The sequence below is a fragment of the Simochromis diagramma genome, unplaced genomic scaffold (genome assembly GCF_900408965.1).
Source record: "Simochromis diagramma unplaced genomic scaffold, fSimDia1.1 OVJJ01000176.1, whole genome shotgun sequence".
Lineage (NCBI taxonomy): Eukaryota > Metazoa > Chordata > Actinopteri > Cichliformes > Cichlidae > Simochromis > Simochromis diagramma.
Genome location: NW_024386892.1, coordinates 7,027,743 through 7,043,003, shown reverse-complemented (window position 1 = coordinate 7,043,003; position 15,261 = coordinate 7,027,743). Strand labels below are relative to the sequence as shown.

At 39.9% G+C, this 15,261-nt stretch overlaps 2 protein-coding genes across 4 annotated transcripts; one reads left to right on the top strand and one right to left on the bottom strand.

Annotated features, from left to right (window-relative positions):
• Nucleotides 1-1,395: 1,395 nt before the first annotated feature.
• LOC120734973 (cytochrome c) lies at nucleotides 1,396-5,702 on the bottom strand. The gene is made up of 3 exons (XM_040034106.1): nucleotides 5,570-5,702; nucleotides 4,075-4,249; nucleotides 1,396-2,547 (listed from the first exon to the last, which is right to left on the bottom strand). The coding sequence occupies exons 2-3, from the start codon at nucleotides 4,241-4,243 to the stop codon at nucleotides 2,402-2,404; spliced, it is 315 nt and encodes a 104-aa protein (XP_039890040.1). The 5' UTR covers nucleotides 4,244-4,249; nucleotides 5,570-5,702; the 3' UTR covers nucleotides 1,396-2,401.
• A 3,171-nt stretch (nucleotides 5,703-8,873) lies between these two features.
• rbm45 (RNA binding motif protein 45) lies at nucleotides 8,874-15,188 on the top strand. Of its 3 annotated transcripts, none has more exons than XM_040034104.1 (11): nucleotides 8,874-9,239; nucleotides 9,593-9,715; nucleotides 10,088-10,214; nucleotides 10,388-10,513; nucleotides 10,624-10,662; nucleotides 11,275-11,404; nucleotides 12,331-12,421; nucleotides 12,720-12,877; nucleotides 13,148-13,223; nucleotides 13,326-13,465; nucleotides 14,624-15,188. In XM_040034104.1, exons 1-10 carry the CDS (start codon nucleotides 8,964-8,966, stop codon nucleotides 13,440-13,442), a joined length of 1,263 nt encoding a protein of 420 aa, XP_039890038.1. In that variant the 5' UTR covers nucleotides 8,874-8,963; the 3' UTR covers nucleotides 13,443-13,465; nucleotides 14,624-15,188. The 3 variants fall into 3 exon arrangements, with proteins under 3 accessions (XP_039890038.1, XP_039890037.1, XP_039890036.1); XM_040034103.1 differs by having other exon boundaries at nucleotides 8,875-9,239; nucleotides 10,624-10,794; nucleotides 13,923-15,188; XM_040034102.1 differs by having other exon boundaries at nucleotides 8,876-9,239; nucleotides 10,624-10,794.
• The last annotated feature ends 73 nt before the right edge of the window (nucleotides 15,189-15,261 follow it).

Below are 15,261 nucleotides of genomic sequence, written 5' to 3'. Positions count from 1 at the left end.
GGGCACTGTAAAATATAATACAACCTCAAAGTATATTGATGAACAATTCTATTTTATTGAGCTACATACTATTCTATTATTATGGCTGTTTCTTTTACAGTCTGTTGTGCTTTGTGGGTTTTTTGCTAACTCCTTTATACTTATTTCTTAGAACAACTTATTTTCTTTGCTGTGTTTTTGATATGATTGTTTTCATATTTGTAGATAAAATAAAAACCACGTTTTGAACAGTACACGTCCCTGTTAGTCCTTTGCCTACTCTGCCCCTCACACATCACTGCTTCCTTACAATTATACTGTCTTTTATCAGCATGACTGTCCTGAATTGATGAATAATTAGTTTCTTTTTATCACTTTTGTGCTTTTCGTTTTTTAAAGATGTATTTGTATGTGTAGGTTTATTGTGACATTAAATTGAACCTATCAGCTTCTCAGAGGCTTGGTATTTTCTGCCTTACCTTATTTCCATCTGAGGTTCAGAACATTATGCCCCTCTATCTTTCAACAATGAAGTATCATAAAAGGCATTTTGTTGTGTATTACCTTCATGGGCCAGCAGGTGTCTCCAAATCCTCATCAACTTGTTCTGGGTGTCCCAGCTTCTCTTTCAAAACCAACATAGTTTATGGAGAGGTGTAATACGGGCAAAGAAAAGGGCTCTTCTAATTAGATTTTCCATAAACTAGATCCTTAAATAATGTAATGAGTTTACAGCCTAAGAGTTCAAACACTAAATTTACTCAGCCTTCTGTCTCCAGGCAGCATACAGAGACATTGTTTGAAGACAAATCCAGTCACGTCTCTGCTCTTACTTGATCTTTGATCCAGAGGTAAAGCAAGGCCTGGGCTGCCATCAGCTGACTGTCTTTCTAGAATGACTTCATGAGCAGTAAACTGACACCTTACCGGCAAGAGCGGCCCTCTGGGTGTGACTGAGAGTTCAACTCTCTTTAAAGAGACAGGGAGTGCACCACAAAATGTTACTTTAAGTGGATATATTCAATGTCTAATCTGCTGTCTTTTTTTTACATGTATATACAGGAAACAAGACTCCAAATAGTGTTATTACAGTAGCAGATGTACCTTACTACACTGATAATACAAGATTTACACACATTTGCTCACCACGGCGTCTTTAATTCGCTTTAAGATGAACTGAACACGAAAATGTCAAATCCACATTTAGGATCATGCTTTGGCTTCATATTTGTTTAACAAATCGGCTGAGGCGACTGTAAAATTAGTCTGGTCTTATCTTTAATAAAAATTACTGGTTTGATAAGACCAGTGATGTTTATTGCCTTTACTCTGGAGGGACTTTTAAAAGAGCAGAACATCACCCGGCTGCAGGGACAAGCTGTCAGCTCCTGACAAACACCATGAAATGAAGAGTCGTTTTTACATGTCTGTACGTTTTCTTTTAATTGATCCTTAACCATCTTATCTGTAACAACATTCAGCTACCACATTACAGTCAAACACCGATTACAGTAAAAGAAATTAAACCAACTCTGTCCTGCCTGTGAAACCAGGTAAATAACATCTTCCTTCAGTCCAGATGGTGCCCACAATAGTTTCCCTACATTATAAAGTCACTCCACAATATTAGCTCGTGATGCTTGTATGCCAGCTGATTTCACTGTACCTCCGCATGGTGGTGGGTTTCAAGGCATCAATGTAATATTTATACAACCCCACAATTCTTGGCTGTAAGGAGGCAGATAAATACATCACCTTTAGCAAGAAATCTTTAAAAACTTCAAAGGACCCTGATGACAGGCAGGGGGTAAAAACAGGAGCTCAGAGGGGCAGTTTCAGGAGTGTTAACAAAAGCGGTATTTCCCAAATTCAGTCCACAACAAACTAAGAGCATTCACAGCAGGCAGAAGTCTTTAATCATATTTGTGCAAAGGTCAGACACTCACAACTTGAATATGAATGCTGAGGGCAGATTCAAAATCAGCACCAGTTTCCACCAAAACTCCACACAGGCTTCATTGCCGTTTCACTTTCATGTAGCTGATATTAGATGAATTTTATTATTCATCGTTTTGAAAATAAAGTATATGGTGATAGCTCTGTTAGTCAAAAATACCAGACACATGTTGTCATGGAAAAGAATGAGAGACGACCCATCCTCCCAAGAGATTTTTTAAATAATGTGATTAGTATGTACTCGTACAGACTCAACGAAAACAGGACTCTGGTTTTATGTTTGGTCACTTGAACAGCTGCTCAAAACTCATCTGACCTTAACAGGAAGTGAAACTTACAGCAAACACCAGTCTGAGAACATACATTAACCGTCTGTCCAAATGGCTAAACATAAAATCATATTTAATGTGTAATGGCAGAAAAAAACATTAAAATTACATTAAATATTGTGATCTCAGTGATCTTTTCATGACGTTGCTGACTTGAGGTATGCAATGAGATCTTGGCGCTCTCCCTTCTTTTTGATGCCAGCAAAGATCATTTTGGTTCCAGGAATGTACTTCTTGGGGTTCTCCAGGTACTCCATCAAAGTGTCCTCACCCCAAATGATACCTGAGGGAAAATGGTCATCAATGAGTCAAGTAGCAAGCAGGTGACGCCAAGTATCAGTGAACAGTTTAATGTGTGGCTTTAAAGAGGCCACATTAATAAAAAGCATTTAGCTTGTATGCAATCTTTAAGAAAAAAAAGGAATTAAAGCTGCCATTTATATAAGTCTAGTTTAGACTCAAAACGAATTAACTGAGGTGAAAATAAATGTCACCTAACACTTCCCACTCATTTGCCTGCTTCTTCTGAATGAATCTCACTAGAGACTTGTTACAACTCTAAACAGTCTTGTAGCAATTGAATAGTTTATTGTACAAACTGTTTGTGTACTCCAAATATTTAAGTATCTGATGGCTTGTCAGATGACATACTGCTTCACCACAAATACAGGATATCTGTTAGTGTCAGCAGCCTGCGATGCCAAAACAGTCACACTGAGACAATAGCGGAAACTTTAAAGATCCGTCCTTTTGTCCTTAAACACCCATAACCTTTAAGAGTACTTCTCTCAAGCGCTTACTGTTGCTAAGCTACGAGAACACGTCTTTATCGCATCTACCATTATCTTGACTGATATCACACACCTGCCCCTTCTTGAGTTTGAAGTTGGGAGGGGAAAGTTACAGAAGGAAGAAAAGCACCACAGAGGGGCAGTTTTACACAAAGGACTTTGAGCGTGTTGACCCCCAGCTTCAGCAGGATTTATAGAGAAAACAAATGGCGAGGGTGCTAAAAATCGCAGGGATCTTTAGGCCTGTGTGCACAGTGAAAGAGTGTCATGAGACCTTTTATGAAACCTAAAATGGCTTTGTCATTTGCAAAATGTGAAAGAAATGTTCAAGTAATCCAACACCATTATAGTCAATGTGCACTGCATAACATAACGACCTCAGCAGGTTGTTATGTTGTTTTGGGTTTTTTTTTCCATCAGAGCATCCAAGGCAGTGGCAAGAAAGATGTGGCACTCTTCCAAAAAGGGCCACAGGAGATCATTTTATTAACTTCACTTCAAGAGTGAGAAAGACCAGAGATACACCTGCCGGTACAAACTGTGTGTGATTTGAACTGAAAACCTGCAAGCCTCAAAATGTGAAAACGGAGGAGGATATGAGACTTTTAAAGCCCTAAAGAAAAAAAAAGAAAAAAAAAGCTTGACTACTTTTAATATAGATGCTTAAATGGGAATCCTTTGCCTTATTAAAATTAATAAAATGGTTTTAAAAAAAAGACAGAAAAAATCTTTAGCTTGTAAGCTACTGAGACAACATATAAACACGAAATAGCCCTTTAAAGACTTCTGAATAAAAATAAAACAAAAACATTTGTGAACATAGAGGTTTAGATGCAAGTCATTGTCCTCTGTCTACACACTTAGTCAAGCGAGGCAGTTTCCAGAGAAAGTCCCCAAAAATCAATTTAAAAACCTTTAAAATAACTTAGATTTCAGACAATGCCAGTCTCCCTTCTTTGGTGATCTATATCTAGCATACAAATGTATTTATAATCTACTCAGAGACCCAGTGAACTGACCTTTGCTCTTGTTGGCGTCTGTGTAAGTGAAGCCTTCTGCCTGTCCGGTCTTCCTTCCGAACAGACCCCAGAGGTTGGGGCCCACCTTATGCTTGCCACCCTGCTCTACTGTGTGGCACTGAGCACACTTCTGGACAAAAACCTTCTTTCCCTTTTCAGCGTCTCCCATAGTTGACTGGAGAAACAAAGCCAACAGGAAAAAGAACAGAATGAGATGAAAAAGGAGTTTAAAAAGTAAAAGTATACAGAATTATGAAGGGCTCTTTAAATACACCAGACAGTCTTCTATCCATAGCCCAGTTAGGAAGCTTAAAGCTCTAATTTGACCCCAGCGCCATTTTGTGAAGGTCACTTAAGGACACAACTACATAACTTTTACCATTTCTTTATCGTCGGCTCTAACTTTATAATGCATTCAGGTAAGTGATCGCATTGCCCTGTGGGCTGGCACGACGCCGAGATTACCCGGAAAGCTGACAGAGAAGCAGCGCAGGAAGCCGAAACTACACCGCCCTTAAAACACGTTGGGCTAGCCACGAAGGGCCCCAGCTCGAGTTACTCCAGGGGGGACAGGTTGCCAAGTTTGGCGAGTAAAGGAGGACCTTTTTAATGATATTGCGCCATGAGGCAAAAGGTTTACCGAGGGGAGCCAAGGTTAATGTGCTTAGCGGAAAACGTGCTGTAATTACTAGAGCACCAGTGGCAGAGATCCGACCGGTGTTTCTGCCATAAAGTCGCTTCTACTTTGAGTTTCGAGGTTAAAAATGATGGTCTATCATCACTGGGGGAAACATTTTAGTGCAACACCACTAACATGACCCCCGGTCCCCCAAAATCCTTCTACCGCCCCCTTTTCATTAAAACTATCTACAAATCAACATTTTAGTTATTAGCTACCATTAAACGGCCAGTATTTTAGTAATTACATAACATAACGGCTAATTTTCTCATTCTAGTTCTTAAGAGACGAACCGCACCACATCGTTTGCCGCGTAGCCTCCAACATGGCGGCAGCCGGCTGAATGGCATCCCCCTCACGTAATATCAAGGGCATACACCCTTTACAACAAGTATCAACGTGTATTCGCGGTCTACGTGGCATTTTCGCCTGATTTTGACGCTTCGAATCGCTGACTCAAGCTCAGCCTGAACTCAGCTTGGGCCGACCATCGTGCTAGTAGTACGATAAGCCGGGTATGGGTCGCCCACCGGGGCTGTCAAGGATGCTTCAATGTCGGCGTACGGAAATTGCACTTCAAAGCTGCTGTGTTGCCCAAATGTTTTCCCAAATCACACAAGAGCCCAAGTAAAATGTCTATAACGTTTAAATTACCTTATTATTCCCCCATAGCGGACTACGCAATGAGAACACAACCGGGCTATTCACCAACGTGATATAACTACCGCTACATGCTACTGTTGCGACTCATATCCTGTTACTTATAATATAACCTCCATTCCCCTGTAAACACATTTATAAAGTATGAAATTTTACCTTTTTATGAGAAGATGTCGGGTTAAAAATACTCTACTGTAGGTAAGTAACCGTCTCAGCCTCGGCCGACAAGCGGTTTGTGACGGTCGCAAAGAAGGTCACTTCACTTTAAAGGCACCGGCTTTCGACGTCATCACAGCCAATCAAGTGCCGCGAGATTACCGCTTAACCATTACGTGTCGTGTAGTATCATTTCTATATGTTTTTTTGTTTTCAGTTTTATTTGTCATATGCAAGTTAGCACAAGGTCAACATCGCAATGAAATGTATTTGACGAGCAGAAGACAGTCACTCAGCAGAAAGGTACAGTAGAAGAAAAATAAATAAATAAAAAATAAATAGAAAAGAGCAAAATATCAATATGTATCCTCATCCATGTCATAGCTTTACTTTTATATAAATAAGTAGTTTACTTTTTATGAAAAAATACAATTTATACACAGAAAACACTAATATCGTGTCTATATGTAAGGTTTTACCAAGAACGCAGCAAGTCTTGTTATGTGTGTACACGCAAGGCGACGAGGCTGAGAGCAAGAAAACGAAAGGGAGTTTTAGCACAGGTCCCAAGAATCTTGTCGCATTTCCTCCAGAGCCTTTATGGGGCAAACTGAACCTGCTTTTCTGGAGAAGTTTCGTGAAGGATTTTGGCAACCGAAAGTACTCCACGTTTAACTTGGTAACCAAAGATAGCCTTTTAATTTAACAAAACTGACACGTAATTTAATAAGTCACTCAATGATCGTACACACTTAGGTACATGTACTCTCCACAAACTAATTACGAATAGAAAATGTGCGCATAATGTTTACAAATTATTAAATAAATTATATTTTCTTCTTTTTATGTCTTCTACTTCTAGTTTCTTACATTACCTTTTGCACTCTACATCCTTATCCCAAAATGAACCCTCACTCGCGAAGTGAAATTTATGTGCCTAAATGATATTTATATTAAACATGAAAGACAAAAGAAGATGAAAAAAATAAATAAATAAATAAAAAGGTTAAGTGGTAACCCTTGAGTGTTTTCTCAAGGTGACCCTATGTGTCCCCAGGATAGTAAAAAAGACTTGTTTTATTAAACACGAGGAAATATAGCGATCAACATTCACAACATGTGAAACTGGAATACTATGACAGAAAGTGGCTATAAAATCTAAACGTTTGTGCTCAGAAGGGTCATTCAGCACGTGACCCGTAAGCGCCTAAAAATACACCTAGACACCAGCGATCGCGCGCGCGCACACACACATGCAAACTAGGATGCTTTCAAAAATAATAATCTACCTGTACAGCACATCATATTTTAACAGCACGTGTTTTATTTAAAAAAATCATGGTCTGACATTATAGATATAACCCCACAACTTTTCTGGTCGCCTGTCCCCAGCACGAATGTGACTAACTCTATCATCTGTAACGAAGGGCTAGCTCCCTCTTATTTCTTTAAACAAACACACACAGAGGCAGACAGAAAGAGCTCAGGTAACTATTTCACAGCTGATCCCTGATGAGTGTAATCCTGTGTCAGGTATTTATAGAACACGATTAATAGGATTAATAAACCATCAGGGCTTCTCGTTTGGTGATAAGTGCCAAACGTAAGTGCCACGTTAATTAATCATGTTAATTAACGTGTTAGTTACAAAACCTCTCTGCAGCATCTTTTCGTAACACCAGGGTATTTTGTAACACCTGCATTTCTCCTTCCCGTGCTGCAGAGGGCAGTAAACGCAAACACGTGTCATCAGCGCCGCGGATGCATTTAAAACTGTCGGAATTTCTACAATTAATTCTCTAAAGTTCTCATTTGACAGCGAACAAAGCAATTCACTTTCTAAATATTTAAAGATTTAAAACAAAAGTACTAAAACAAGATTTAATCTCATGCCTTATAAACATTCTCTATGCGCGATTCAATTTCATTGCTTCTCTGATTCATAACGTTTTCAAATGCTTGCAAATGGCTACTACAAGCGGTAAGTCGTGAATTTTTAAGTCTCAATCTAAATAATGTTAATGAAGGAATTTACTTTTCCAAAAGTTTTTTTTCAAAACACGTAGATAACGAGAGCGTTATATTTTACTTAAAAATCGCCGCGGAGCACATGAAGGCAGCACTAACAACTGCAAGCAACGCTGCTGTGTTTACCAGTGATGGGATTTCCGGATCATTTTAGAGAACCGGCTCTTTCGGCTCGCCTCACTAAAAAGAGACGACTCTTTCGGCTCCCAACCGGCTCTTCAGGTTGTTTTGTTGCTTTAATTAATTTATTATTAACAATAATATAAAATTATGTACAAAAAGAATTACTAATGTAAAAAAAAAGTGGTTTTTATTTATATATGTTTATATATAAATATATACAGTGGCCCCTAGAGACAAAACACGTACAAACTCCAAAACACATTTCTAGCGTTAACTGAACTTCCAAAACAGAGCTACCTAGATCACTTAAATTACACAATTGAAAGCATATGTGTATTGTTTGTGTATTTATACACAAGCACTCATATATATTCAAATAATTAAAAAAAAAAAAGTTCATTAACCTGTTACTACCACACACCAAATCCGGTCGTTAGTACTTGCTGGCTTGTGTAGCCTCTAGGTAACAAAAGCTCAACACTGCACCTAGCATTCTGGAGCACTTCTGTTGTGTTTTGTACGTGTTTTGGAGTTTTTACGTGCTTCTGAGTTTTTATGTGTTTTGGAGTTTTTACGTGCTTCTGAGTTTTTACGTGTTTTGGAGTTTGTACGTGCTTCAGGGTTTTTACGTGTTTTGGAGTTTGTACATGCTTTGTCTCTAGGGGCCACCGTAAATATACTTTTATTTATTCACTCCACATAAAATGTAATAAATAAATCATATAATACAAAAACCAACTAGTCACAGTTCAACTTTTAACTATTTAAATTTTCAGCCCTTTCCTTTCAAACAAATTTAAAATGAAACAACACAAAACACTGCAAACCACAACACAATTAAATATAAATTAAAATATGAAAACAAAAAGACGATGCACATTCTCTGTCATATAGGCCTGCATGAATAAACCTTCTGAATCCTTTATCATCCGCAACTGAAAATAGTTGTGGATGACCTTTCTAATGTGAGTTGTTGTCCCTGGCTTTCTTTCTCTGTCTCTCCCTCAAGCTCTGTTCCTGTGCTACTGTGTAACTACCGCCCCTCCCCCCTCTTCCCAGCGCAAAACACAAGGCTGGCATGCGGAGTGAAGCGGAAAAAAATGCCAGAGAGGATGAGAGAAGGAAAAAAAAAACCCATGGCTCGCGATAAGGAGCCGTCTCGCGTCGTTCACGTCAAAGATTCGGGTCTAAGAGCCATTTCGTTCGCGACCGACACATCACTAGTGTTTACAGGGAAGCGAAGATGGAGGACTATCCCTCCAAACAGGTTCCCGAAAACCTCGACGATCCTCCCAACAGCCGACTGTTCGTGGTGACGAGTCGGTCCATCACTGAAGATGAGCTGCGGGAAAGCTTCTACGTGTTTGGGGACATTCAGGGGGTCTGGGTTGTCAAAGACAAGCAGACAAAGGAGTCCAAAGGCATTGCCTACATAAAGTTTGCCAAGTCTTCTCAGGCCTGCTTGGCCATGGAAGAAATGCACGGCAAAGTCCTGGTGGAAGGGACTAAACCTGTGAAGGTAATGTCAATGGTTAGGTCTCCAAAAAGATTATATTTTGTCAGCTTCCGTTCAGACTGTCGATTTATAATATGCGTATAGCTAGCAAGCTAAAGGGGCGTGATCGTTAGCTGCTTTCAGTTCACGTAACCTTAATTATCTACAATCTCACTCTTCTGTTTAAATTTTAAATATTTGGAACTGAGAAGACAAAACATGGAATATTTATTGGCTAGGGATAAATCTCATTCTTAACTTTACATAAGAAAATATCATAGTTGCGATTCTTCTTCGAAAATATACAATTAACGTGTATCGTCCGCTATTTTAATGCATCATTTGTGTCTCTTTGTTTGCAAATGTTGGCTCTTTAGGTGTTTATAGCCCAGTCACGGTCATCAACGAGACACAGAGATGTTGAGGATGAGGAGCTGACCAGGATTTTTGTCATGATCCCCAAATCCTTCTCAGAAGAGGACCTCAAAGAAACATTCAAAGTAATACTTCTTCTTTTGTGGTTTTGCAGCTCTATGTTTGCCTGTGTTTTAATGTCAGTATTGTGTTTCCTTTATGAAAAATATTTTCGTGCTCACCCACAGAGGTTTTGGCCATCTACCAAAGAACCTACACCAGGACTGTGATTAAAGTATTTTGCTCTAAGCTAAATATATTTATATTTGTCTATCAAATGGCCTAAAAATGCATAAACTTCTGTTAAGTAAGAACAAAAAACATGCTTTAACTATATACAGACCACTTATGCTTAGCGTATATAGTGTGTTCTTTTAGGCCATCTTAATTGAGGCTCTCTAGAACTCGCTGACACCCCTAAATGCTCATTTAGCTTCTTTCTGTTTTGTGTTTTGCAGGAGTATGGGGATATTGAGTATTGTGTGATCATCAAAAACAAGTTTACAGGAGAAAGTAAAGGCCTCGGCTACGTAAGATACTACAAACCCTCCCAAGCTGCCCTCGCCATAGAGAACTGCGACAAAGGTAGGTCTGCCAAACTCATTTACTTGTTCATTAATCCTGGTAGAAGCAGCAGTATGAACATCAAATATACAGAATGGTTGGTGAACGGTTACAGCTGTGGTGACTTCTCACTTCTGTTAACACTTAGTAAAGGGCATGTTTATGATTTAAAACTGTGGAAATGATGTTATTAGCCTACAGGGCCATTCTGGCTGAGCCTCGAAGCAAATCGACAGCAACAGAAGATTACAGCTCTGGAGGAGCAGCAGCCAGAAATGATTATGCTGGCGGCTCTGAATCCATGAACCAGTACACGTTGGGTACGAGTTTCTTTGTCATCAGAATTTACTACCACAGGAAGGAAAGGGTAAAGGTCTTAGTATTATCCTCTGTCTTGGTACTGACCCTGGTGTCCTTCTTCTCTGTATAGGCGACCCTGGGAACTACACAGTTATAGATTACCGCCACGGTGATTTCACACGCTGTCTCATTGTGTCCACGCGCATTGCACTCAACCAAGAGCAGATTTTTTCTCTTTTTGACATTATACCTGGCATGGAGTACTGCGAGCTGCAGAGGGATGCCTATGGAATGAACAAAGGTTAACAGTTCAATGTTATTTATATACCTCCAACATGTTACACCAGTCAGAATCTGTTGCATTGAGGAGAAAAAAAAAACCTTTTAACACAAACCATCTGCAGAATGAGGCTCAGGGACGGTAACTGTCCAACTTCACCTGTTGGGCCAAGGAATCACTAAACACTGAGCAGATTGTTGGGAACAGTAAGCTCAAAGTAAACTCTTACAGAACATAGAGCCAACCATGTTATCAATTTAATCCTCTACAGATGTGACAAGATTTTAATCACAAATGTTTTCTTAGTGTGACAGGCTAAAAGAAGCAAACCCTCACATTTGAAAAACTGGATGGAGCTGATGGTTATTTTACACACTACATCAGCTTTACTCTAGTTTGCAGTATCGGTTCTCTGTGGATGTTGATGTGGTCCATTCTATTTTGATGATTGTAAAATATTCCACTCTGACCTTTTCTTTGCTGTGTGTCACCTGCCTCCAGGCCATGCTTTGATTCGCTACAGCAATCTTGGGTCAGCACTTTATGCCAGAGAAAAGCTAAATGGCTTTGAATATCCACCTGGAAACAGACTGGCTGTAAATTTTGTTGACGACGGCGAGGACCGCGGCAGGTATACGCACAATGCACACATAACTACACAACAGTATACGTTTAACTTTGAGCCTGCAGAAGGGTCACAAATTACTGGAGCCTCAGAGAAGAAAAACCCTTTAAAGTTAATATATCCATAAATTAAAAGATAGGAACGAAAATGCCACTGATAATTAACTGCGACCTTGTCTGCGTGCCTTCTTGGCCACATTTTATTTATTGTTAAATATTCACAGGGGAATGTTGTCCCCTGTGGGTTGTAGTGACCGGGCAGTGTTTTTTCAGAGTGCCGTGACTGCCTTTTTAAATATTACGTGATCTCAAAGCTGTTAGCGATACACACTCACATTATTCATGAACTTCACACTCTCTCTAGTAAAAGACATCAGAAGAACAGGCGGAAGACGATCCTGAACAATATGGATCTAGTTAACTTGGCCAGGATATTAAATTTGGTGCTTGTGGACTATATAGTGACAGTGAACTGGGGCTGAGATGCACAGCTGTCATTCCCCCTGCTGTTTCTCAATATGCTATGCCTCAGCGTCTCTAACTGTGCGATGTAGGACCAGTGTTTCCTTTCCTGTTCAAGTTGGCTTGAACATGAAAATTACACATCAGTAGAATACAGCGCATACAGGAAGAAGCACAAAAAACCATCAGAGATTAAAGTAGCATGCACTACTACACAGTACACAGTGTTTTAAACACTCTTCTTCTAAACACCTTCTGTCTTTAACATCACAAACATGAAAAAGAGTCGCTCTCATTATAGTTGCTGCACAGAGTTTTAACACTGCCCCCTTGTGATTATATTTAGCTATAACATGTAGACGAAGCCCTACAAGCGACCAGTGCACCTCTGTGCTGGGTGCTTGAGGCAGACTTAATTTTCCCATCGTGTCCACAGCTGGAAACAGCCTGTATGTTTGCTGTTGTGTGTAGTCCTGTAGGTCGGATGGCCATGCAGTTTGTTGCAGCACAGATGATGTCAGCGGTCTGGAACGGACCATCCAGCAGTCAAGTGATGAAACCTGTGAGTCATTAATTCAACATCTGATTTACAAAGTTGTGTCAGGTCATCGTCTTGTTACTCTGCACATTTTATTTACATTTCAGATGTTTTTTTTTAGCAATGATGATAGGAAAATTTCTAAAAAAGCTATATTTTAATTCTTATTAGCTTATCTTTTAAAAATCTGTGCTCACATAAAGATTAAAAGTAGTTCAACAGACCAAACCTAGAATCTCCTTTTCTGAGGGATATGCAGTGTGTGAACAGTATGTGACATTAAAATTACTGATCCTGTGTTCTCTGTGTTGGTATGTACCAGGGCTTCTCTGTTGTCTCGTCAGTTTCTCGAATTCAGACCGACGCCAACCTGCCGTCGCTGAAGAAGCTTGCTCCGCCTGAGAGCAAAACCAAGGAGCGGCTGTTTGTCGTGTTCAGCCCCTCCCCGCTGCCCCCCGATGTGTTGGAGGATGTTTTTTGGTAAGTGCCCTGTGGTCTGACTCAATCACTAAAAGTAAAAAACAAACAAAAAAAAAAACCCAGTGCATTACCGGGACGGTTAAAGGTCTGCTTGATCACGACTCTTGGCTCAATCAGTGCAAACTGCTGTGGATGATAACATCAGGCTAAGTGCTCTTAAATAACAGAGTAAAGCTGCTATTAAACCAAACAGACAGAATTAGAAAATGTTCCTGCTTTACAATTAAATGTTATTTGTTCGTCTGTGCCTCCCTGTGTCTGTCTGTCTAGTCGCTTTGGCTCCCTCATTGAAGTCCACTTGGTTCCAGGGAGGAAAGTTGGATACATGAAGTATGCAGATAAACAGGTAAAGCTCAGATTGAGGATAAACTTGTGGGTTTTATTAATGAAGGAATAGAATGTAAGTAAACTTCAAACTCTTCTTCATCACTGTGTTCATCTCTGTCAGTGTGCGGACGAGGCCATGGCAGCGCTCCACGGACGCGTCGTTAACGGGGTAAAGATGAAGGTGATGCTGGCTGATCCTCCCAGAGAGGAATCTCATAAACGTCCTCGTACCTACTGAAGCCTACATGACACGAACCAGTGGTAAGTGTGCAGTCTTCTACTGCAGGCTCACCAGTATCTGCAATTGGAAGTATTTTGGCAACAAAATATATACACTGTACACGTAATTTGTCTGTTTACATGTTTGTTTAAGAAAATATCAGACACACTGCCAACGAGAATAATTTCTTATATTCTTGATTAGGAATTCTGATTTATTTAATCCAACACGTGCGTGTGTGTGTGTGTGTGTGTGTGTGTGCGTGTGCTGTAGTGTCAGATGCTTCGGGTATATGTGTTGACTGACCACAAAGTAAAGACGCTCTTAACAAACGTCGACAAAAGAACAAAAATGAAGCATATAAACACAATAAGTACAAAAAGGGAAAGGATCAGGGACAGTGTGAGGTGACGGCTTGAAGTAATCTGGGAGTTCAAATTTCAGCTGCGTAATAGTGGGAAACAAGCGTAACTCTTGGCTCTCTACATCACCTGTCAGGGTCTGTTCAGCGACAAGAAAGGCTCAGTGTGTAGGCAGGCTAACCAACTACAAAGGACCAGTGCTACTTCATCAGTTCACAAGGAAGAAAGTGCTGCAGTGCTGTGATGTCTGATCCAACAGGTGGTATCATGGAGGCAGGTAGACGTGCAAAAAGAAAACGTTAGGAAGCACTACACAGACAACAAAGTATTTATGAAATAAAACACTAGGAAACACCAACTTTCTGGAATTTTCGTGATATATTAGCAATGTCACAGCATGTGTTGTACATAAGTGTCCTTGCAATACTAAGTCTGGTCAGTAAAGCAAAAAAACACAGATCAGAGTCTTCAAATTGTGTTGAAGGCTTTCAAAGCCTGATTATAAGCTAAAAGAATTCAAAGTAGTAAAAGAGTATTTATTAATCATATCATTAGAAAGTTATATCATTATACATCAAGCTTTGCACCCTTACTCTGCTTCCATTGCAGGTTATTAGTTTAGAATATTTAACCTCAATGTTACCCACAGCAAAGGCCCTTTATGATTTATTTGCAACTTAAACTGTGTGAGAGCTCCTTCACGTCACCCACCTGTGCACTCCTGTGAAGCTCTCTCCTCATGAGTCACAAAAGCGACACTCTAACAAGATGTCAAGAAGTTTCTGATGACAGTCGTTTCTCTTCCTGTGAATAACACTGCAGCTTCTTGTTCCCCAGGCGACTGTTGCCATGACACAATGACACCTGACCTGACAGACCGATATCAAGACCTTCTCCCGACCTCTGACACGACCTTTGACACCTGTCTGACCTTACTCCCGGTCAGTGACCTTGCAGCGACTCACTGATAGGACGCTCCAGTGTTATAACACTAATAAACTGAAGTCTTAATCGTAAACAGTCTGTGAATAGCAATTGTGTAGTTTGTGGTCAGTGTCATACTTTCGTGCTTTCTAAGTGCAAAATGTCAGCCTCGACACTGCTCTTTGATTTAACAGATTATTTAAGAAACGCTGACGTGAGAAGTCTCATGGTTCGGGCAGTGTGCAGCATTTTACTTTATGAAAATCTGCAGGCAGGAGGCTGCAGTTTACTGATAAGCTGTGAAAAACAGGCTTTATAAAGCTGGATGTGGACAGTTTGTAGCTCACATCTGGTCCTCCTTATTTGTCTGATGGTACGCTCTGTAGCCTGTGCAGGGCTCGGTTAAAAGGTGGTGATTTGAATGACTGTGAAACTTTTTTTTTTTTTTTTTTGTCAATAAAAATATAGTTGAACACATTGTCTGTCTCATTTCTTCTTTTACAACATATTAACTGAACAGCTAATAAAAAAATAAATTATAAAACCATCAT

What these genes read in the sequence shown, in the direction of transcription:
- rbm45 (XM_040034103.1), top strand. Translation starts at nt 8,964, where the DNA reads ATGGAGGACTATCCCTCCAAACAGGTTCCCGAAAACCTCGACGATCCT. An exon ending in AAGGGACTAAACCTGTGAAG is followed by an intron (nt 9,240 to 9,592) that starts GTAATGTCAATG and finishes TTGGCTCTTTAG; the next exon opens with GTGTTTATAGCCCAGTCACG. An exon ending in GTGTTGGAGGATGTTTTTTG is followed by an intron (nt 12,878 to 13,147) that starts GTAAGTGCCCTG and finishes CTGTCTGTCTAG; the next exon opens with TCGCTTTGGCTCCCTCATTG.
- LOC120734973 (XM_040034106.1), bottom strand. Translation starts at nt 4,243, where the DNA reads ATGGGAGACGCTGAAAAGGGAAAGAAGGTTTTTGTCCAGAAGTGTGCT. An exon ending in AGACGCCAACAAGAGCAAAG is followed by an intron (nt 2,548 to 4,074) that starts GTCAGTTCACTG and finishes ATTTTCCCTCAG; the next exon opens with GTATCATTTGGGGTGAGGAC.